The 24561-nt window shown below is 38.0% G+C and overlaps 1 protein-coding gene across 2 annotated transcripts; it reads right to left on the reverse strand.

Annotated features, from left to right (window-relative positions):
* Positions 1-2376: 2376 nt before the first annotated feature.
* Positions 2377-17133, reverse strand: LOC138332002 (uncharacterized). 2 transcript variants are annotated; one of them, XM_069279911.1, is made up of 9 exons: positions 15425-17130; positions 14712-14834; positions 14293-14337; positions 13478-13610; positions 12758-12858; positions 12274-12323; positions 11898-12036; positions 8640-8737; positions 2377-3089 (listed from the first exon to the last, which is right to left on the reverse strand). In XM_069279911.1, the coding sequence occupies exons 1-9, from the start codon at positions 17100-17102 to the stop codon at positions 2898-2900; spliced, it is 2559 nt and encodes an 852-aa protein (XP_069136012.1). In that variant the 5' UTR covers positions 17103-17130; the 3' UTR covers positions 2377-2897. The 2 variants fall into 2 exon arrangements, with proteins under 2 accessions (XP_069136012.1, XP_069136013.1); XM_069279912.1 differs by lacking the exons at positions 2377-3089; positions 8640-8737 and adding an exon at positions 11471-11664 and having other exon boundaries at positions 15425-17133.
* Between the last annotated feature and the right edge of the window lie 7428 nt (positions 17134-24561).

Genomic DNA, 24561 nt, shown 5'->3' on the forward strand with positions numbered 1-24561 from the left:
GATTTTTATGCTTTCAAAAATCATATTAAATAACATCAATCAGGAAAACTGGTTACATCAAACCACGATATAATGTTTAAACTTTGTGTTGATGCAAAAATAGCATGTTTAAAAGAATACACTTAAAAAAATCAGCCTATAAACCGGAGGTGCCTGTCAACAAAGACAAAGAAGGATTTTCCAATCTCTATGTATATATTTCTGATTGGATGCCTCGGTAGCCGTGATCGCTTCTAAAGTAATCGTGAGCTGCAGCGACCGCGCGCTTGCATCAGTTTGGAGTTCGATACCCTGCGGCTGGGCCGGGGTTTGTTGTCCCCGGTGATTTTCCTCCACCATAGTCCTTGTTATTGCATTGTGTTGTTAGTATTGTGATCCTTATCTAATACCAAGGACCCAACGCGAATAAACGTGACATCAATGTACCACTGTACTATCAGCAGGTGCCCTGTGGTAAGTAAAGGGAGAAAACTACATACGTCCTTTTGACCAGGACCTTTAGAAGGTTAAAAGACGATGATCGTTCAAGGTTTCCAAAATGCATCAGGTTATCACGCAGAAGAGAATGGAGAATGCTGATGGCAATAACAGAGACGCTACGGTCATTACACGAACATGAAGAAGTGGGACGCTAAACAGGCTGTGGAGGAAGCGGTGAAGACATCGGCACGGAGGACATCATTACCTAGACACCACCACCACAAGACCAAGTTGGGAAATTGCAAACCAGCAGGCACGTATTGGAGAGATTCAGGGCAGTTGATAATGAGCTCAGGCAGGTGAAATTAGTGAATATGAAGCAGCAAGGTAGCTGGATTCACTGGGAGGGAAACCATGGAGAATATCCTTGAACCATATTTGGAAGATGGTAGGTCAAAGGCCAAGCTTCCTGCTGAATGTACCACCAAACACAACCGCCTAGGGTATCAATACAAGGACAATGTAGAATTTATACTTGATGGTAAAACTAGCTACCTGGCACATATTCTCACATCATGACAAGAGACACGTTTTGACGAAAGACACACACGTCATAGTAAGGTTCTTAAGGAAATAGTGTCAAGTCTTGACCGCGCAAGAATGATCAAAGTTTGACACCTTTGTGAAATCGTGGACGAACCCGTGTTACAGGAGGTGTAGAGGCTGGTAAGAACATAAAGCAGAGGTTGGATTTCTCATTAACACAACTGCTCCCAGTGTTGTGGATTTGCAGCTCTAGACAGTTAGTTACGGTTGAATAAACCGTACCTTGAGGAGGAGGCCAACAATCGAAAGCAACAACAAATACCAGCAACGGGTGAAAAAATGTCAACTCCAGGGATGGAATACATGTCGCCTATTTAGATAGAGGGAAGATGCAGAGGATGCAGGGATTTCCTCAGTCAGTCAGTTTGGGATAGGATTCATAGGAGCAAACTAACTGAGGGAATCTGATAAAAGCTATAAGAAGCCAGGAAGAGATAGCTTCTAGTTGGATCTTGAAAAACAGAGAGAAGTGATTTGATCACTATATATTCAGACAGACTTCGCTACCCAAGGTGATAAACTTGCAATTATGGCAACTAACTGGGTCTGTACCCAAGGTGATAAACTTGCAATTATGGCAACTAACTGGGTCTGATCATCCAAGCCATTGATTCCTGGAGGACATAATGGGAAGAAGGGTCCATCTGATCATGCAAGGACCCGCCAACATTGGAGTGTATTCAACGTATTTATAATAACAAAAACACGTTTCCATGATGGCTATCAGACAGCTCAAATAGACTCTCCTCCTTTTGATTGTGCAATCTTGATACAAATTGGCTGCTATTGCTGATCCGTGTCCAAGTTTTTTAAGGATTTTTTTTATGTTTAAGTCTGATAATAATTCAGACAAATTTGTAAAACAACACTGAGTAAGGACTATCTGGAGATCATTTCAGATATATTTCAGCCGAGTTCTCCAAGTTTAAACAGTTCATTGTGAATTTTTACGGGTGAATTAGTTAACTTGAGTTAAAATGACGGATGGACAAAATAGACAATAAAAGGCTAAAATTCATTATGACTAAAACGAATAAAGATGTAAATTCAGTTGCAACAAACTTTATGAATATGTGATGAATTAATTTTTGTGTGCTGGTTTCACCTAAACATTGGTCTTGATGAAGCCCCTTGTTCAGGTGAAACTGGCTGACAAAAATAAAATCATCACATCCTCAGCTTGTTGTAATTAAATTCTCATATTTATTCTAACCACTTTCTCTATGGCCCGACATACCCAACGATATCCAAGCTATTTTATCGGAATCTACAGTACCCCGAGCTCATCACAAAATAACAACATTGGCTCTATACTCTGAGAATTGATGACTAAAGATATGATGTAGTCAAACACTCAAACAACAACCCATTAACGTTTTGCTGTCTTTTATTCAGTTGTTGAATAACTTAGTTTATATATTTATATACCGTTTAAAATGTTCTTACATTGAAATCATAGTGTAAAACATACAGCTGTCACTCTTACTCTCCCCATTACTTAATTCTAGGGTAAGGGAATTATTGGAAAACGTTATTTTCTGTAAGGATTGCAGAGTACGACCTCAATTATAGGTCATCTAATAATGTCATGAACGAACACTTAGTCTAAATCTTTCTCTAAAAACATTAATTCATTGACAAAAACAGCACACAGAGTTAATTGGGTATTAGGGCCTATACAAAGATCTGAATATTTTTACAGGAAAATCACATTCAATACAGGACCACATCCCTTCATTGTATATCATGACTGGCATGCCTTACATATTTGATAAATTATTTCATAATTTGAACAGTTTGTCATATCTTCCAACTTGTCAAATATGTACTATTAATTCTTTAGATCACCCCAAGGAGACTTGAGTTCACTACTACTGTCTTGGATTCAGTTTCAGGTTCCTCATGCTTCTGCAGAAATGTTTTGGCAGGTTACTCGTCACAAACAGATTGCGGCCGTCAAGAAACTCCGGTATAAGCACTGACATGGCGTGGAGATGAAGTGGAACGTGACGTACTTTACTCTGCTGTACTCCAAGTCTCCTCAAGGTTAAACTGTCCAATTTCTGAAGCACATGGAAATGTTAGACAATGTATTGCAGTACATTATTTTGATAGCATGAGGAGATAAAGCTGTATCATGAGTTTATCTAACCACATCTTTACAAAGGACCACCCATTTTAACAAAGGGCCTTAACAAAGGACCATACGTCCTAACAAAGGGCCTTAACAAAGGACCACCCTCCTAACAAAGGACCTTAACACAGGACCACCCGTCCTAACAAAGGACCTTAACAAAGGACCACCCGTCCTAACAAAGGACCTTAACAAAGGACCACCCGTCCTAACAAAGGACCTTAACAAAGGACCACCCGTCCTAACAAAGGACCTTAACACAGGACCACCCGTCCTAACAAAGGCCTTAACAAGACCACCCGTCCTAACAAGGACCTTAACAAAGGACCCACCCGTCCTAACAAAGGACCTTAACAAAGGACCACCCGTCCTAACAAAGGACCTTAACAAGGACCACCCGTCCTAACAAAGGACCTTAACAAAGGACCACCCGTCCTAACAAAGGACCTTAACAAAGGACCCACCCGTCCTAACAAAGGACCTTAACAAAGGACCACCCGTCCTAACAAAGGACCTTAACAAAGGACCACCCGTCCTAACAAAGGACCTTAACAAAGGACCACCCGTCCTAACAAAGGACCTTAACAAAGGACCACCCGTCCTAACAAAGGACCTTAACAAAGGACCACCCGTCCTAACAAAGGACCTTAACAAAGGACCACCCGTCCTAACAAAGGACCTTAACAAAGGACCACCCGTCCTAACAAAGGACCTTAACACAGGACCACCCGTCCTAACAAAGGACCTTAACACAGGACCACCCGTCCTAACAAAGGACCTTAACAAAGGACCACCCGTCCTAACAAAGGACCTTAACAAAGGACCACCCGTCCTAACAAAGGACCTTAACAAAGGACCACCCGTCCTAACAAAGGACCTTAACAAAGGACCACCCGTCCTAACAAAGGACCTTAACAAAGGACCACCCGTCCTAACAAAGGACTATCCATCCTAACACAGGAACACCTGTCCTAACAAAGGACCTTAACAAAGGACCACCCGTCCTAACAAAGGACCTTAACAAAGGACCACCCGTCCTAACAAAGGACCTTAACAAAGGACCACCCGTCCTAACAAAGGACCTTAACAAAGGACCACCCGTCCTAACAAAGGACCTTAACACAGGACCACCCGTCCTAACAAAGGACCTTAACAAAGGACCACCCGTCCTAACAAAGGACCTTAACAAAGGACCACCCGTCCTAACAAAGGACCTTAACAAAGGACCTTAACACAGGACCACCCGTCCTAACAAAGGACCTTAACAAAGGACCACCCGTCCTAACAAAGGACCTTAACAAAGGACCACCCGTCCTAACAAAGGACCTTAACACAGGACCACCCGTCCTAACAAAGGACCTTAACAAAGGACCACCCGTCCTAACAAAGGACCTTAACAAAGGACCACCCGTCCTAACAAAGGACCTTAACAAAGGACCACCCGTCCTAACAAAGGACCTTAACAAAGGACCACCCGTCTAACAAAGGACCTTAACAGGACCACCCGCCTAACAAAGGACCTTAACAAGGACCCACCCGTCCTAACAAAGGACCTTAACAAAGGACCACCCGTCCTAACAAAGGACCTTAACAAAGGACCACCCGTCCTAACAAAGGACCTTAACAAAGGACCACCCGTCCTAACAAAGGACCTTAACAAAGGACCACCCGTCCTAACAAAGGACCTTAACAAAGGACCACCCGTCCTAACAAAGGACCTTAACAAAGGACCACCCGTCCTAACAAAGGACCTTAACAAAGGACCACCCGTCCTAACAAAGGACCTTAACAAAGGACCACCCGTCCTAACAAAGGACCTTAACAAAGGACCACCCGTCCTAACAAAGGACCTTAACAAAGGACCACCCGTCCTAACAAAGGACCTTAACAAAGGACCACCCGTCCTAACAAAGGACCTTAACAAAGGACCACCCGTCCTAACAAAGGACCTTAACAAAGGACCACCCGTCCTAACAAAGGACCTTAACAAAGGACCACCCGTCCTAACAAAGGACCTTAACAAAGGACCACCCGTCCTAACAAAGGACCTTAACTAAAGGACCACCCGTCCTAACAAAGGACCTTAACAAAGGACCACCCGTCCTAACAAAGGACCTTAACAAAGGACCACCCGTCCTAACAAAGGACCATCCTAACAAAGGACCACCCGTCCTAACAAAGGACCTTAACAAAGGACCACCCGTCCTAACAAAGGACCTTAACAAAGGACCACCCGTCCTAACAAAGGACCTTAACAAAGGACCACCCGTCCTAACAAAGGACCTTAACAAAGGACCACCCGTCCTAACAAAGGACCTTAACAAAGGACCACCCGTCCTAACAAAGGACCTTAACAAAGGACCACCCGTCCTAACAAAGGACCTTAACAAAGGACCACCCGTCCTAACAAAACCTTAACAAAGGTCCTAACAAAGGACCTTAACAAAGGACCACCCGTCCTAACAAAGGACCTTAACAAAGGACCACCCGTCCTAACAAAAGGACTTAACTACAAAGGACCACCCGTCCTAACAAAGACCTACAAAGGACCACCCCCTAACAAAGGACCTTAACAAAGGACCACCCGTCCTAACAAAGGACCTTAACAAAGGACCACCCGTCCTAACAAAGGACCTTAACAAAGGACCACCGTCCTAACAAAGGACCTTATCAAAGGACCACCTCCTAACAAAGGACCTTAACAAAGGACCACCCGTCCTAACAAAGGACCTTAACAAGGACCACCGTCCTAACAAAGGACCTTCAAAGGACCACCTCGTCCTAACAAAGGACCTTAACAAAGGACCACCCGTCCTAACAAAGGACCTTAACAAAGGACCACCCGTCCTAACAAAGGACCTTAACAAAGGACCACCCCGTCCTAACAAAGGACCTTAACAAAGGACCACCCCCGACCTTAACAAAGGACCACCCGTCTAACAAAGGACCTCAAAGGACCACCGTCCTAACAAAGGGACCTTAACAAAGGACCACCCGTCCTAACAAAGGACTTACAAAGGACCACCCGTCCTACTACAAAGGACCCTAACAAAGGCCTTATCAAAGGACCACCCGTCCTAACTACAAAGGACCTCTAACAAAGGACCACCCGTCCCACAAAGGACCTTACAAGGACCACGTTCCTAACAAAGGACCTTTATCAAAGGACCACTCGTCCTAACAAAGGACCTTAACACAGGACCACCCGTCCTAACAAAGGACCTTAACAAAGGACCACCTTACTAACAAAGGACCACCGTCCTAACAAAGGACCTTATCAAAGGCACCCGTCTAACAAAGGACCTTACAAAGGACCATCGTCCTAACAAAGGACCTTAACACAGGACCACCCGTCTAACAAAGGACCTTATCAAAGGACCACCTCGTCCTAACAAAGGGCCTTATCAAAGGACCAGCCGTCCTAACAAAGGACCTTAACAAAGGACCACCCGTCCTAACAAAGGCCTTAACACAGGACCACACGTTTTAACAAAGGACCTTATCAAAGGACCACCGTCCTAACAAAGGACCTTACACAGGACCACCCGTCCTAACAAAGGACCTTAACAAAGGACCACCCGTCCTAACAAAGGCCTTAACACAGGACCACACATTTTAACAAATGACTTTATCAAAGGACCAATCGTCCTAACAAAGGACCATGTGTCATCACAAAGGACCTTAACAAAGTACCATCTTTCCTAACAAAGGACTATCCATCCTGACAAAGGACCACCCATCCTAACAAAAGATTATCCATCCTGACAAAGGACCATCCATCCTAACAAAAGACTATCCATTCTAACAAAGGACCATCCGTCCTAACAAAGGACCACCACCTCCTCACAAAGGACCTTAACAAAGGACCATCTTTCCTAACAAAGAACTATCCATCCTGACAAAGGACCACCCATCCTAACAAAAGATTATCCATCCTGACAAAGGACCATCTTTCCTAACAAAGAATTATCCATCCTGACAAAGGACCACCCATCCTAACAAAAGATTGTCCATCCTGACAAAGGACCATCTTTCCTAACAAAAGATTGTCCATCCTGACAAAGGACCATCTTTCCTAACAAAGGACTATCCATCCTGACAAAGGACCACCCATCCTAACAAAAGACTATCCATCCTGACAAAGGACCACCCATCCTAACAAAAGACTATCCATCCTGACAAAGGACCACCCATCCTAACAAAAGATTGTCCATCCTGACAAAGGACCATCTTTCCTAACAAAAGACTATCCATCCTGACAAAGGACCACCCATCCTAACAAAAGACTATCCATCCTGACAAAGGACCACCCATCCTAACAAAAGATTATCCATCCTAACAAAGGACTATCCGTCCTGACAAAGTACTACCAATCCTAACAAAAGACTATCCATCCTGACAAAGGACTACCTTTCCTAACAAAGAATTATCCATCCTGACAAAGGACCACCCATCCTAACAAAAGATTGTCCATCCTGACAAAGGACCATCTTTCCTAACAAAAGATTATCCATCCTGACAAAGGACCACCCATCCTAACAAAAGATTATCCATCCTGACAAAGGACCACCCATCCTAACAAAAGATTATCCATCCTGACAAAGGACCACCCATCCTAACAAAAGACTATCCATCCTGACAAAGGACCACCCATCCTAACAAAAGACTATCCATCCTGACAAAGGACCACCCATCCTAACAAAAGACTATCCATCCTGACAAAGGACCACCCATCCTAACAAAAGATTATCCATCCTGACAAAGGACCACCCATCCTAACAAAAGACTATCCATCATACTTGTCACTTCTACTATATAAACTAACCAAGGCAAAATGAAGTATGAAGGTATAACTGACACCCAAAACGCGACCATTATGGCGTCACTAATGTTGACGTGTTGACGTCAACTGATCACCATCAAAATGACTGTTTCATCTTGTGGATTAAATCGTCGTTGATAAACGGTTTTTCTGGTTTAGCTAAAACAATGTTAATGCAGAGACCCCAAAATGAGTTGATAATGTAATTATAGTATTAAACTATCTTCCTATGGCATCTATGGTCTATATAGATGCCAAAGCATTGCAGAAAATCATCTCATAATGTGCTAGCGCGCATTATGAAGATTGTCTGCAAAGCTCTGGCATCTATATATATATATAGACCATAGATGCCATAGGAAGATAGTGTAATGCTTAAATGGTTGCATAGAATTCTTACATTATTGATACACGATCACCTTTTCATGCCCAATCACTGATTCATAGGGATTTAATTTTGAAATTTAAACTCAAACAGTACACCTGTATAGGTGTGTGTAATAGTTTTGTTGTGAATATTTTTTGCGATTTTCTCACCATCCATGAAATATACAAAATCTAATCTCACAAAAAAGTTGGTTTACAGTATGTTTTCGATTGCTTTCATTTGTAAATACAACAGAAGAATGTCGGGTCTGATATAATATCAGAACTTACCTGTGGAGCAAACTTCAGAAGGTTAGAGAACTTGTGATCTCCTAAAATGGGTGTGTTGAGTCCAAACGACAGGTGAGCGCGAAGTTGATGTCTAACACCTAAAAGAAACAGGACCAGTGTTTATCTGTACAACAAATTAGACAAGTAAGACATGCTATAAAAAATGTAATGAGGTTACAAGTAATCACAACAATTTTCTAATTGTGATAAATTCTTAGGAAACAAATTTGATAACACAAGACATGCTGTTGAAAGGTTAAAAAATGTGAGTGGTTCAGTCAAGTACAGTGTAATTAACCAGCAGATGGAATCCACAAGAAAAACACAGGTTCAAACTTAGAAGAGGAATAATCAAAGCTAATCGATGAATATGGAAATGTCATGCTGGATACATGTGTATCAGCTTTTATCCCAATAGGTATATATGTATGATCATAAATGAATGTTTATTTCATATGAGGTTTTATGAAACAAGTCTAAGAAGTTTTAATTTAAAACTTTGACATGGGTTTCATAACATCTCATTTAAAACAAGAGGCCCATGGGCCTTAACGGTCACCTGAGTTAGAATATATAATGAAACAAATAATGAAACAAATTAAAGACATATAAACACTATATGCTGGGCCTTGAAGTTGGTCAGTGATTTATAAATTTGACCTTTTTAGACTATGAAGAGTATTTGCTTCCATCAAACCTGTGAACTTAGAGGTATTTTTTGAAATTTTAATCAATTTGACCCTGTTAAATTTGGTCCTGCCCCTCTGGTCCCCCAGGGGATCATCGAGGACGGATATGGATGTTAAAATGCTATATCTTAGGCTAATAATTCTAATCAAGTTTGACTAATTTCCTACGAAAATTGGGCAAATAATGTTCACAAATATGTTTTTCCTATATAAACTTAAGTAAACTTGACCCCTCCCCAGGGGGTAACGTGAGACCCCAAGGTCATATAATTCACAGTTTTTATAAAACACCTGAAGACCTTTCCATCTATAATTATTTGATTCTACTATACTATATCCAGAATTTTAGAAGATTTTTGAAGTTTTAGCCTATTTGACCCTTTTTTAGCCCCGCCCCTCTGCCCCCAGGGGGTCGGCCAGGACCAATATGGATATGATATTAAAATGCTATCTCAGGCTAATAATTCTAACCAAGTTTGACTCGTTTCCAATGAAAATTGAGCAAAAAATGCTCATAAATGTGTTTTCCCTATATAAACTATAGTAAACTTGACCCCCTCCCCAGGGGGAAATGTGAGACCCCAGGGTCATATAATTCACAATTTTTGTAAAGGACCTTAAGACCTTTCTATTTATGAAAAGTTTTTGTTTCTACCATTTCCAGAATTTCAGAAGAAGATTTTTGAAGTTTTAGCCTATTTGACCCATTTTTAGCCCCGCCCCTCTGCCCCCAGGGGATCAGCCAGAATCAATGTCGATATGATATTAAAATGCTATCTCAGGCTAATAATTCTAACTAAGTTTGACTTGTTTCCAATGAAAATTGAGCAAAAAATGCTCATAAATGTGTTTTCCCTATATAAACTATAGTAAACTTGACCCCCTCCCCAAGGGGAAAACGTGAGACCCCAGGGTCATATAATTCACAATTTTTGTAAAGGACCTTAAGACCTTTCTATTTATGAAAAGTATTTGATTCTACCATTTCCAGAATTTCAGAAGAAGATTTTTGAAGTTTTAGCCTATTTGACACCTTTTGACCCCGCCCCTAAGGCCCCTGGGGGTCAGTCATAGAAAATTTGTTAATAGGATTAAATGGCCATCTCATACTGATAATTCTGACAACATTTGACTCATTTCCTATTACAAATGACCAAATAATGCGCAAAAATGTGTTTTCTCAATATAAAGTATAGTAAACTTAACCCCCTCCCCAGGGGGAAACTAGAGACCCCAGGGTCATATAATTCACATTTTTTGTAAAGGACCTTAAGACCTTTCTATCTATGAAGAGTATTTGATTCTACCACATCTGTGAGTGGAGAAGAAGATTTTTGAAATTTTACAATTTTACCCTTTTGGCCCCTCCCACAGCCCCCTGGGGGGTGGGGACCAGATAGTTCACAATTTTGATTGGCCTTATGCCTTAGAAGCTTTGTGCAAAATTTCATTGAAATTGCTTCAGCAGTTTTGGAGAAGAAGTCGAAAATGTAAATTGTTTACGGACATACGACGACGACGACGGACGACGACGACGATGGACAAAAGGCGATTAGAATAGGTCACTTGAGACTTCGTCTCAGGTGACCTAATAAACACAAGCATAAGGCCAAACAATTTAATTACTAGGTTCTCAGGCCAATTTTTAAAAAAAGAGATGAGAGAGAGAGGTATTTTTTTATTTTTTTTTTATATTATGGCATATAAAACAGATGAGGGAGATTTTGAGAAATATTTTTCAAATATTTTTCACTAATAATCGATATAATATAGAAAATGTACTATATATCACACAAACAACTCTTTGAAATACACTGGTTTTTTTTTATTAAAGCTGAAGACATTGTAACCGTAATGATATTAAATTTGAAGTAATACTTATTGAAGTTCTGTGTCCGTTTTTTAATCACACTTACTCTATTAAATTCAATTTCAAGCACAATATGAAAGTCGAAAAATTTGACAACTATTTGCAATTAAAACATCTGAAGATCTCAATCTGTATTGAATTGTTCGCTTTTCAAAACATTCATTCAAATACTTCATTTGAACAGGAAACTTGGCTAATTTCAAACACAACTCAAAACTTTAACATGATTTTATCAGCCGTTTCGATCATTGATTTGCCCACACTCACTGTGATGGGGTCCTCACGTCATTTATTCGGAAAAGAAAGTTTGATAGTTCCATTTTTAATCACTTCGTATAGTTCTGCGATTAAACAGCCGCCAGAAAATCTGCCTGTTATGCTCCATCGAAGAACCACGTTGCTTTGCTATCACCGCGGTTGCATTAAAGTGTTTAGAAGATCGGAGTGTCTAAATCGGACCCAAATACTGTAATTCAGAACATTGTTTCCGTGTTGTCTTTTTTTGGTCTAAGATACTTTTCATTTCAAAACTACATGACATTTTACAATGTATAACCTAAATTTTGAAAAATTTCATTGTCAAAATCTGACATTGTTAACGTTACACTATTATTACACATAAAGTGACATATACAAAAATAATACATGGGCGATGTCACTGGATATCTGGCGGATTACGTGATAAAGCAGTCTACTTACCAGTCAATGGAAGACACTCCACAATGGCCGAGTTTTCATGACTAGCTTTAACCTTATAGTACGTCTCAGCCCTAAATGTTTTAATTGATGACTTGGTAGCAATTCTTCCATCGGGCAAAAAGTTGGGCCTGAGTGCCATCTGCAAAGATTCACACGCTGTGTTATAGTTATATGATTTAATTTTTTTAATCAGTTTATTTTTGTGATGAAATAATTTCACATTTTTATGTATAACAATGATTCCATGACAATCTAATGTCGTAATGAAATTATTGTAGAAATCACTGTCAGTTGTTAACATTTTCTGTTACAGTGTATGTCTTGAATTTGATGGACAAAAATAAAAAAGGAAGAGTAAAATTTAATTTCAACTAACCCGGTTTCTGCCGTCCACACTCCCCTCCACCATCGGAATATCAATGATACCTGAAAGGTAGACATAAATAGAGTCAAGGAAAAATCAAAGGTCAAGGTCATAACAAAATTTTTAATTATTTAATTTCAATACCTTATATATATTACAGATTGAGCTTATGCAGGGTATCAAAAGATCATTTCAGATTTAGTCAAAGATCAGGGTAAAGTCATAGTCTTGAGGTCATATCAAATGTCAAGGTCATGTTTTTCTTAAGTTTATTCAAAGGTCAAGAACAGTTGTTTTACTTTAAATGAGAAAAAAAAGTACAATGTAGATTGGACTGGATCGATCATCGGTGACCAGGTTGCCAAGTCGGTATAGTAATCAGCTAGTTTTCGGCTTGTATTCGAAGGTCCCAGGTTCGAATCCTGGTGTGACCGCTACATTTCCTCCTCTTCTGTTGCAATTATATAAACATAAAATTTTAGTTGAATGGACTTACCTTCTGAGGGACTAGGAATGCCTTTGGTGATGACCCAGTACTTTTTTATCACTCTCCGCTCCCTGAATGCTTCCGACAGTCTAGCTGCCATCTCCTTAGTTCTATTATGTATAATCAACAGAAGATTCCTGATCATTACTCTATGTATGCGTCTCCCATGGAAATATGTATACATGTATATACCTATCAAACTTTAAGTAGATATACATGTATGTTACCAAAATGTAGAATGATTTTTTAGGTAACAAGAGTTACTTAATTCCCATTTTAGAAATGTGTGGAATGAAAGTTTATAGCTTCACCATCGATCAGTCATTATTTAATTCTGCCAAGGCAGTATAACACCATATTGACCGTAACAAAGGTCCGCAATTGATACATCCACGATGACTATTTTAAAATACTGTAAACCAATTTTTTTTCACAGTTAACTAAATTTCATGATTATTACTTCAAATCAAGTTTGTGGAGAATAATTCTAACTGATGAAAAAAAAAAACGAATTGAAATACATGTAGCCTATTTTATTGAAGTAAAAATTATTTGCAGAGATAAACGTTTGCGAATACCTATACAGTGATAATGAAAACCACAAAGGTAAGTCACACACACAAAATAAATTTGGCTTACAGTATAGATATGTCCCGCGGTGAATAATCCAATACACCTATCCAGGTATCTAACTGTGTGTATCATTAAAAACAAGTACCGAGTACGTACCTGGCCAGGAGCATCACACCAGTAGTCTCTTTGTCCAGTCGGTGTATCATATAGAGTTCGGACTGTTTCTTTGGAAGATTCTGTCCAATTTCCCCGAGTAGTTGTGCCACACTAACTGCTACACCAGGGCCCCCTTATGACATAAAAATATACTAAGTGTTTAATTCCACTTCTTAAAATCACAACAGATATCAAACATCTTAGTGGTTTAAAAATTAAAATTTTAATTCTTAAAATCACAAGTTATAACCCCCTAGTAAAATGAAAACTTGTATATAGTAACTCTTAAAAGACAGAGTTCTTAAAATAACAAAATATAAGAAATGACGATCAATGAAACATCACTCAAATAGAAGTACATGTATTAATATTTCTTATTAAAAATTGAACCATGAACAGATTCAGGCCTCACCTAGTAACGATTCACTTTTACTTATTTACTGATAATAGAAAAATTAGTTTAGTGATACTGCATGAATATTTTGCTTTCAATCATGGAAGATTAACCGCTATACTTGTACGAACTTCAACCCATGATTAAAATGGAAATACATGTATTACTGTTAGAAAGTGTCAAATGCATGAACATTTCCTCTCTTGAATAAGTAAATCACAAAATTTTCTCCTTGAAAAATTAAACAACAAAACAGTAGAAAAAGTCTTAAAATCTTGATATTAAGTCTGAATTGAAAACAGACCGGTCTCCAAAGCAAATCTTGAATTACTTGCAGTTAACGTATCTTGAAAATACACCAGCTTTGAAAATTAGATAAGTTAAGTGTAACCAATGCAAGTCTACCTGCTACTGAACTTACCATGCGTGGGCAGCCCATATGGTTTATATATGGCGACTATGTCATCTGTAGCAGAAAAATATTTACAATATAATTTCTTTTAACCAATGAATAAATTTGCATTAAGTTTAATTTCTTATTGAAAATATCAATGACATTGTCTCTTTATTAATTTGGAAAGGAAAACCTTTGTTTAATAAAGTTTAATTCAAATAAAAGAAATGTTCTAGCTTTGTTGGTCATACAAATGAAATAATTAAAGCTATAACATCAAAATTGAACACAAAAATATTAGCTTTCATTCTTAAACTAGAAAGTTGATAAAAGAGCTTGAGCCTAAGAGGTTAAACAAGTTTGTTGGTCTATAATAATATATCATTTAAAATCAAAGTAATAATTCATATCCACTGTCCAATAATGGCAATGAATTTCCAACACACCTCTATCATACAAGATGTGCCTTGTGATCATGTGTACAATTTCTACAGTTGTCATCTTATGGAGTTGAGGAACTGTTGTCTTCATAACCTTCATCCCCTTACTGTCACGCAATGGCGCCCCTCCTGTATCAAAGCAATCAGACAATACAATAGTATGTAAGGTCCTAACCAACCATCATTTCATTTAGCTACATGTGCTGTAGTAGTGGAAAAGATATCACCTTCTGACTGACTATTTCATGATATCTTTACCGCTACAACAGCAGCTACAGTTCATCAAAGAACAATCATTAGATAAATGTAATTTTAGTTATAATTGAAAAAGTTATTTCAATTTTACAAAACTGCATATTATTTTAATTCTAAGAAAAAATACCAATATAGAAACGCATGTGAACCTCATAACCTTGATATTTGTGACATAACTATTAATCTTTTGCTATTATAAAATATGTAAACTCAATATTCGTGACATTACTACTATTATAAAATTTGTTAACTCGATATTCATGACATTACTATGATACAATTTGTAAACTCTATATTCGTGACATTACTGCTATTATAAAATTTGTAAACTCAATATTCGTGACATTACTGCTATTACAAAATTTGTAAACTCAATATTGGTGACATTACTACTATTACAAAATTTGATATTTGTGACATTACTACTATTATAAAATTTGAATTAAGGAGGTTCCACTCTATACCTTCTAGATTAGTTGTTTCATTTCTCTCAAGCCTTAACTTCTGCACTGTGTTGTACGCTGTAGTAAACATATCTTCATTCTCATTCCTTTCTGATACAACTCTAGCTCTCTTTCTTTCCAGCACAGCAGCTCTTTCAAGTACATCCATGACTTTGCCTTGCATAAGATGATGGTAGCGTTTGTCCATATCATCTTTAATGTCACTCCTTTTCTTTTTACTCGCTCTTTTCTCATTTGTATAAGAATGATTTGTTTCAAGGTTACCATATTCCGATTTCGATGACTGAACTGGTTTTCTGTCAGAGACAGAGATGGCTTCTTTGAAATATTCTTCATCTATATAGTTCATATCTGAACTTGATTCTGTATCATTTAAGCGTGACTCATTTGATATTTCCATTGATAAGCTATCGTCAGTCAACTGATCCCCAAAGAATTGTTGATCAATGAAATTCATATCATTAGTGTTCATTTTCTTATTATCTACAGTTTCAAACTCTTGAAACTTTTGATTTTGACTTGAATCTAATTGATTGATTGGAGAAGACACTGTTTCAATGCTAGGGAGTCTTTCAGAATTTGTCTTTGTCCTTGCTTTACTTGTTGTTTTCAGTCCTTTTGGTAATGAAGATTTACTCAGTTTTTCTGGGCGAGTGTGGGCAAAACTCTCAGATTCTAGACGGGAATATCCTATTTCTAGATCAGTAAATGGTTTGGTTTTTTCTACAGGGGCTTCTTTATCCACTGGCCTATCAGAAAATAACAAATCAGGGTCAAGTTCTGGTATCACTTTTTCAGAAATATCCGCTGATTTCTTTAAATCTTGGCAAATTGAACTCATCGGAGCAAGACCTTCTTGAAAATACTGCTGATCTATAAAATTGAAATCTTCCCTTCCATCACCACTAAATTCCTTGTTTGATCTCTCAGCCTTGTTAACATTTGATACTCCTGAAAACTTCAAATTTGAATCTCCATATTCTACCCTTGTTGGAGTTGTTTGTTTATCAACATGGGATGATGATCTGCTGTTTGCTCTGTTTTGTCTTTGTTGACCACTTGTGTCTACATCACTGTTATACAGCTTATTCTTTTGCATATCAAGCTTTAGTTCTCTTTCACTAGAAATAAAAGCAGATTCACGTGATTCTGACATGTCAGGGTCTTCAGATTCCTTTTGGAACTGATCAATGAAAGAAACAAAATATTTTTGTCCTGATCTTTTTGTCCCTGGTTCATAAATATCACTGTCCAGTGGTATCCCTGTTTTCACGCCAATTTGATTCAAATCGTGAAATTTCTCTCGTGTTACTTTCTGGTGTTTCAAGTCTGTTACGTTATCCAAACGCACCGTTCCAAAACGCATGTTGACGAAATGCATGTTATGTTTTTCAGTCTCGCTTAAGCTTTCTGATCGATATTTTTGGAATAATTCGTCTTTTGAAAGGCCAGACAATCGTGGAACCGACCATTGCTCTTCTGGAACAGAAACACCAAAATAGTCATCTTCTGCAAATAATGGCGACTGATACGCCGGCTCTCCATGATCAGCGTCTTCCTCTTCAGGTGTCTTTGAGCAATATCGTCCAGTTACATGTTGACAACAGTTTGTTTTCCCTTTGATCGATAAAACTATTTTACGGCGCACAAACCTCAAGTTGCACATGGAGGCAGCCATCTTGAATCCGGATGGAGTATTCTAATTTTCGAAACGAAAATTAAAAAAAAAATAATCCGTAAATAATTTTTGTCTATATTTAACAATGCATATGAATATAACCAGATGAAATAATATTTATTGTTCATCTTAATTATGAGATTAATTTGAAAAAAAAATTGTATTGTACCTTTAACTTGCAAATAGAATATGTACAGTAGGCCTACAGTAGACAAGAACGTACACTCCGGATCCGTGTCTACCAACTGTAGCTGAAGGGTGTAATTATAACCAAACATTTTCCGAAAAATTTCAGAAAATTTTCCGCTGCGCGACGCATTTCCAAAAACGTTCAAGCACATAATGTCAAACCTTAAATAGTAAAAATTCAATACACACAAACTAGACTAAAATGTCCATCAAGGGATTCTATGTACTATTTAAAAATGTCTCTTAAAAGATCAATTTGTCTTAGCGAGAACATTATTCATTTTTTTATGTTATACAACAATGTGCCGATGGTGTGAAGCCGGTGTATTCAGATCGAGTAGGGTTGCATAATGTTATGACGACACAATTATCATTTCTAAATGCAGGTAGCTTTAAATCGAAATTTTTTTTACCGGGGGTCACCCTCAGACCCCTATAACACTCAAACGCTAATTTGGCCAATTTGCGTATTCTTTATTCTTAAATTTTCTTTTTAGCGGGGGGGGGGTGTTACAAAATATTGAGGAACTTTGCCCCCCCCCCCCCCCCCATTACGTTTCATCTCTCTGGTAGATCTATACCTCTGTATGGTTAAGGTCTCGCGACATTTAAAGTTGTATTTCTTGTAATATTCACTGAAACGATATGTCGTTTTAACATTTGATATTTGAACATGGACATGTATCTTGATGATTTAGCTCTCCAAAACCATATGCCAGCCTATAAGAGAGCCGAAATAAAGGGATCATATATACCTGGTTTTGAATAAAACGCCTTCAATCACCGCTTTGTTCAGTACCTTCGGGTTTTGTCGGAATTCCGAATCGTATCACGTGACTGACGTCCATACGTCTTGCACGTGGTGATCCAGGTAACTAGCGTAAGCGCACATGTGTTTGTTTACGTTTTCCTTCTACCTGATATGAGCAAATCGTGCTGGTATATGTCCATAGAACGAGTATTTGAAACATCTAATTCACACATTGCCGTAATTCAATAATGAGTGTATCAAATATTGTAATGTGCGAGCATTATTTTCTTTGTAGATCCAGTCTGCTGAGGTCGACCACAATTTTTGTTTATGGAAAATTGTTGACATAGTCTCTTGGTTTCACAACTCTCGTGTTACTTCGAAATTGTTGCGACGATATTCGGAAGAGTTCGGAATGATTCGGCCTCTTTCGAGCCTATTTTTCACGTGTACTTTGGGAGGGGGGGGGGGTTTACAAAATATTGAGGAACTTTGCCCCCCCCCCCCCCATTACGTTTCATCTTCCACTGGTAGATCTATACCTCTGTATGGTTAAGGTCTCGCGACATTTAAAGTTGTATTTCTTGTAATTTTCACTGAAACGATATGTCGTTTTAACATTTGATATTTGAACATGGACATGTATCTTGATGATTTAGCTCCCCAAAACCATATGTCAGCCTATAAGAGAGCCGAAATCTAGGGATCATTATATATATATATTCCTGGTTTTGAATAAAACGCCTTCAATCACCGCTTTGTTCAGTACCTTCGGGTTTTGTCGGAATTCCGAATCGTATCACGTGACTGACGTCCACACGTCCTGCACGTGGTGATCCAGGTAACTAGCGTAAGCGCACATGTGTTTGTTTACGTTTTCCTTCTAGCTGATATGAGCAAATCGTGCTGGTATATGTCCATAGAACGAGTATTTGAAACATCTAATTCACACATTGCCGTAATTCAATAATGAGTGTATCAAATATTGTAATGTGCGAGCATTATTTTCTTTGTAGATCCAGTCTGCTGAGGTCGACCACAATTTTTGTTTACTACATATAGTTGACATTTCTCTTGGTTTCACAACTCTCGTGTTACTTCGAGATTGTCGCGACGATGTTCGGAAGAGTTCGGAATGATTCGGCCTCTTTCGAGCCTATTTTTCAAACCACGTTAAAGGGACTAAATCGTTAAAAAAATCATGTAATAAAAGATAAAAAGATTTATAGAACTAAAAATAATTGTAAAAGTTGTGTACTTTGTGTTAATAACAAAATTTAAAAGTTTGTATAACAATTTTGTTCAGAATGGAGAAAAACTGAAAATAAATAGAAACGACCTAGTAACTATTTCATATTATTATCTTTCGGCGAGTGTAAACAACGCCTATGTGCATGCGCGACGCGTGAACATTCAAAACATTCGATCGAAGGAAATCTCATCTGTCTAATGGACATATCTGCTATCGACTGAAAACACAAATTTATCGACTACAGTTTCCTGATTACTGTGTTAATCTAATAAACGTTGAAACGTATGCAGAAGTTTTGTGAAGAGTTTCTAAGTGTAAATAATCCTATACTGTACATGTTTTTGCAGCCATAAAGAAGATTTTTCATTATATTATATGGTTTTATGCTTGCTTCTACCATTGTTTTATTTTCATTTGTCATGATATTAGGTACTATTCCGCTAAACCTGCCAATATTATTAGGCTTTTAAAAAAATGGCCTAATATATAGACTTTATAATAAGGGAAAAAATGGGAACAAAAACTAATAATATAGGCATGTTTAGCGGATTAAGTAAGTACGTGTATTTCTTTTATCATTATATCAATATTTGACATTCCCTATACATTGTATATCCTTAGTTATAATGTCTATCCGTCTAATGGGCATTTCCTATATATCTCTAGTTATAGTCTTTATCCGTCTAATGAACATTCCTTATATAGCCCTAGCTATAATATATATCCGTCTAATGGAAATTTCCTATATATCCTTAGTTATAGTGTCTATCCGTCTAATGGACATTCCCCTACATGTCACTAGTTATATAACTTTTTCCATCTGATTTACTTAAAAAAATCAGCCTAACTATATATCTAAATTTTATGTGTACTTTTACGTGTTCAAATCAAAAATATACCTTACATATACATTGTAAACCTATGTATATGTTTGCTTAATAATGTACATGTACACCTGTATTCATGTATAATATATAAATAATTAACAAGTGAAACAACTTCGCTAGCCAAGGGTATTAAGTCCGATTCTCTTCCTACTACAGAGTATCGGCTTATACCCTTGGCTAGCGAAGTTGCAAGTGAAAATACCTCTCACTTCTTGTCATATTTCCATCAAATACTCTAAAGCTTCATAGAACGTATGCTGTTGTACTTGGCAATGTAGATACAGGGGCGTAGGAAGCGGGGGTCGGGGTTGGAGGGTGTCAGGGGGGGGGGGGGGGGAGGGCATTTGCCTTCCCGTTTCCCAGGACGGGGGCAAACATGTCTTTTTGCCCCCCCCCATTTTCGTCGACTGAAATGTTTTATAATTGCACACTTGAAAGAAAAAAGGGTCCTCCTGCACATTTTCCTGAACTAGACTAAAAATGTCAATCAAGGGATTCTACGTTCTATTTTAAAAAATGTCTCTTAAAAGATTCATTTGTTTATATGACTTAGCAAGACAATTATTATTTTGTGTTAAACAACAATGTGCCGATGGTGTGAAGCCGGTATGTTCAGATCGAGCAGAGCTGCATAATGATATGACGGCATTCACAATTATCATTTCTAAATGCAGGTACAAAATGTAACTTTAAATAAAACAAATCATGTTAAGAACGCTTTAAAATCATTCAAATACATCGTAAAACTCATCACAGCCATTCTAAATCGTAATATTTTACCCGGGGGAGACCCTCGGACCCCTCAAACGCCCAAATCTCGCGCCTTCAGGCGCTCCTACATTCATCAAAATGCATCGTAAAATTCTAAATCGTAATAGTTTTCCGGGGGAGACCCCCGGACCCCTCAAACACCAATTTCTCGCGTCTTCGGCGCTGGCAAATTCATCTAAATGCATCTTAAAACTCATCTTAGCCATTCTAAATCGTATTTTTTTTTCTCGTAGGAGATTCTCGGCCCCCCCCCCCCCCCCAAAACACCAAAATATCGCACCTTCGGCGCTCGCATGGCAATTTGCGTATTCGTTAGTTTCCTTTTATCGACGCCACTGTCTATAAATGTGTACTAGGATTCTACGATAAATTTATTCTACAATATATTTAACGATATATGAAAAAAGTTTATAAAGTATATATGGCTGTGTGTTGAATTAAAGAATTAATCTCCTCCTGTGAGTGCGGGGCGGGGCGAGGGGGGGGGGGGGGGGGTGGGTCCAAATATTGATGACATTTGCCCCCTCCCTCTCCATCTTCCTTACGCCACTGAGATACGCTGTAAATACATCGGTCATTACGCTTAATCAGGCCAATGTAACCGATAAAATATAAGTTGCCTTTTAGTGGTGTTATTACATCTATATCCATTAGCCAGATGAGATTTTCAGCGACCTCGATTTCGAACTCAAAGATGCACTCGGTTCTTTCCGTTGTAAACAGTCAATGCCGACAGATACAATTTCTTGTTGTGTTTAGCGATATTTTAACGTTGATAAACATTGCCAATATTTCAAATTAAATGTTGCAATTTTGAAAACTTTCTAATTTCAGGTATAAGAACATTTGTAGGAAGTCAAAAACCCTAAGAAATCTATGTAAATCTAATGATTTAGTAACTTTAAAGATTTCCATTTCACTTTTATAATTAAAAATACTTCAAGTGCTGCAACTTTATAAAAAGTGGTGGTGAAATTAGAAAGTTTAAAACTCAGAGAAACGGAGAAAAATGTGTATAACACTTAAACAGTTTTAACTATGACAAAAAGAGCGAAAGTGATAGACCATACAACTTTAAAGAAGAGGGATTAAAATTTGATTAAAAAATATGGTACATATCATGTACTGTACGTAGGTCTACTGATCAAATTTTCCATATACAAACAGGGTCTGACATGACCAGATGGTTATAGCCTACGTGTACAACATTATCTCTATAGCCTACGTGTACAACATTATCTCTATGTTCTTGGCGTTTTAATTAAGCTATGTTGAAGAATAGGGAGAACATTTCCTAGTGGATATCATATGTTTTAGGTTTAAGAATGAACTTGTCCATATAGTATTCGGGAAATTAAAAACAAAATCATTTTCAGGCCCTGATCACATGGATCCGAGATTTCCACTGTGCATGTACGTAGTTACAAAATACTCAATAACTATATTCTGCATAGTACATACATGATAGATGTAAAATTGCAATTAAACGTCGAGGTATGAAAGAAAAATGCTCTTTCATTCTACCCTCGGGATCACAAAATGTTGCAAACCCTCGGCAAGCCTCGGGCTTTACTACATTTTGTGACCCTCGGGCAGAATATCCCTATCCTTCATATGCACATATGAAAGAGTCTTATATTATTTCATGTCCGCTCCCAGACATAACAAAGTTTAAACGTTCATAACATCATAACCGTAGGTTGTACGTCGTTCCCATTTAATTATCCAGGTAGATCCTGACATAGCGCGTGTTTTTCTAATTGCATGTTATCAGAGATTATGTCAAGGGTGAGAGTTTGCTACTGGGTCAAACAAAGGTGGAAATCCCGTGTTTTGATCGCGATCAAATCTAGTTAAGATTTGATTATGTACTTCAAAATTTAACTCCTATGTTTCATAGGATTTTTAAGGATACCAGCATATATAAATCTAGTACAAATTACAAAATTGAAAAAAAAACCCACATATATATACACAACTTAAGCATGTGAGACACACGTGCAATAATATACAAGCGCCCAGCTTGATATCACATTTAATTTAAGTATCAAACGGTGCAGTAATACACACACTGCAGGCCCTACTTATCGAGGCATACTGTTTCTCAGATAATGTTATTCTGCTTTTGTAAAGTCGAAACCGTTTATACAAGTGATCATTGTATCTACTTTAGTAAAAAAAAAAAAAAAAAAAAACAGCGAAAAGTATATGAAATTATGAAATTTAAGCCAAGTATTCTCTGGAACACCTTAAAGTAATTGTTTTCTGAAATATTGGTCTATTTATTTATACGACGGAATCATTTTCGGATATAGTATCATTCCTTAAAGACGAGTGTGGATACTAGTCTTATATGGAGATACTACACAATGCCGTCATAGGAATAACTATCAAAGGACTGATAGGAAACACGTACGAATTCATATGGCAGCGAATGTAAAGATGTGGTAAAACGTTCCGTCTTGCGTGCGTATTACTGACATGGCAACAACAAGTTCTGTAGTTCACTCTGAGCCTTCGAGGTGTCTGTTGTGTTCAGAAGTTTATAAAGTACCGCGATCTCTACCGTGTAAACACACATTCTGTGAAGTTTATACAGTACCGCGATCTCTACTGTGTAAACACACATTCTGTGAAGTTTATACAGAAGTTTATACAGTACCGCGATCTCTACCGTGTAAACACACATTCTGTGAAGTTTATACAGTACTAGAAGTTTATACAAACACACATTCTGTGAAGTTTATACAGTACCGCGATCGCTACCGTGTAAACACACATTCTGTGAAGTTTATACAGAAGTTTATACAGTACCGCGATCTCTACCGTGTAAACACACATTCTGTGAAGTTTATACAGAAGTTTATACAGTACCGCGATCTCTACCGTGTAAACACACATTCTGTGAAGTTTATACAGAAGTTTATACAGTACCGCGATCTCTACCGTGTAAACACATTCTGTGAAGTTCATACAGAAGTTTTAACACACATTCTGTGAAGTTTATACAGTACCGCGATCGCTACCGTGTAAACACACATTCTGTGAAGTTTATACAGAAGTTTATACAGTACCGCGATCTCTACCGTGTAAACACACATTCTGTGAAGTTTATACAGAAGTTTATACAGTACCGCGATCTCTACCGTGTAAACACACATTCTGTGAAGTTTATACAGAAGTTTATACAGTACCGCGATCTCTACCGTGTAAACACACATTCTGTGAAGTTTATACAGTACCGCGATCTCTACCGTGTAAACACACATTCTGTGAAGTTTATACAGTACCGCGATCGCTACCGTGTAAACACACAATCTGTGAAGTTTATACAGAAGTTTATACAGTACCGCGATCTCTACCGTGTAAACACACATTCTGTGAAGTTTATACAGAAGTTTATACAGTACCGCGATCTCTACCGTGTAAACACACATTCTGTGAAGTTTATACAGAAGTTTATACAGTACCGCGATCTCTACCGTGTAAACACACATCTGTGAAGTTTATACAGAAGTTTATACAGTACCGCGATCTCTACCGTGTAAACACACATTCTGTGAAGTTTATACAGAAGTTTATACAGTACCGCGATCTCTACCGTGTAAA

Source organism: Argopecten irradians, chromosome 9 (genome assembly GCF_041381155.1).
Source record: "Argopecten irradians isolate NY chromosome 9, Ai_NY, whole genome shotgun sequence".
NCBI lineage: Eukaryota > Metazoa > Mollusca > Bivalvia > Pectinida > Pectinidae > Argopecten > Argopecten irradians.

Excerpts from the sequence above, each read along its gene's own strand:
- LOC138332002 (XM_069279911.1), bottom strand. The coding sequence starts at position 17,102 with ATGGCTGCCTCCATGTGCAACTTGAGGTTTGTGCGCCGTAAAATAGTT. Across the intron at positions 14,338-14,711 it reads GCACATCTTGTATGATAGAG|ATGACATAGTCGCCATATAT; the intron begins GTGTGTTGGAAA and ends TTTCTGCTACAG. Across the intron at positions 3,090-8,639 it reads TTCTGAAGTTTGCTCCACAG|AAATTGGACAGTTTAACCTT; the intron begins GTAAGTTCTGAT and ends CATGTGCTTCAG.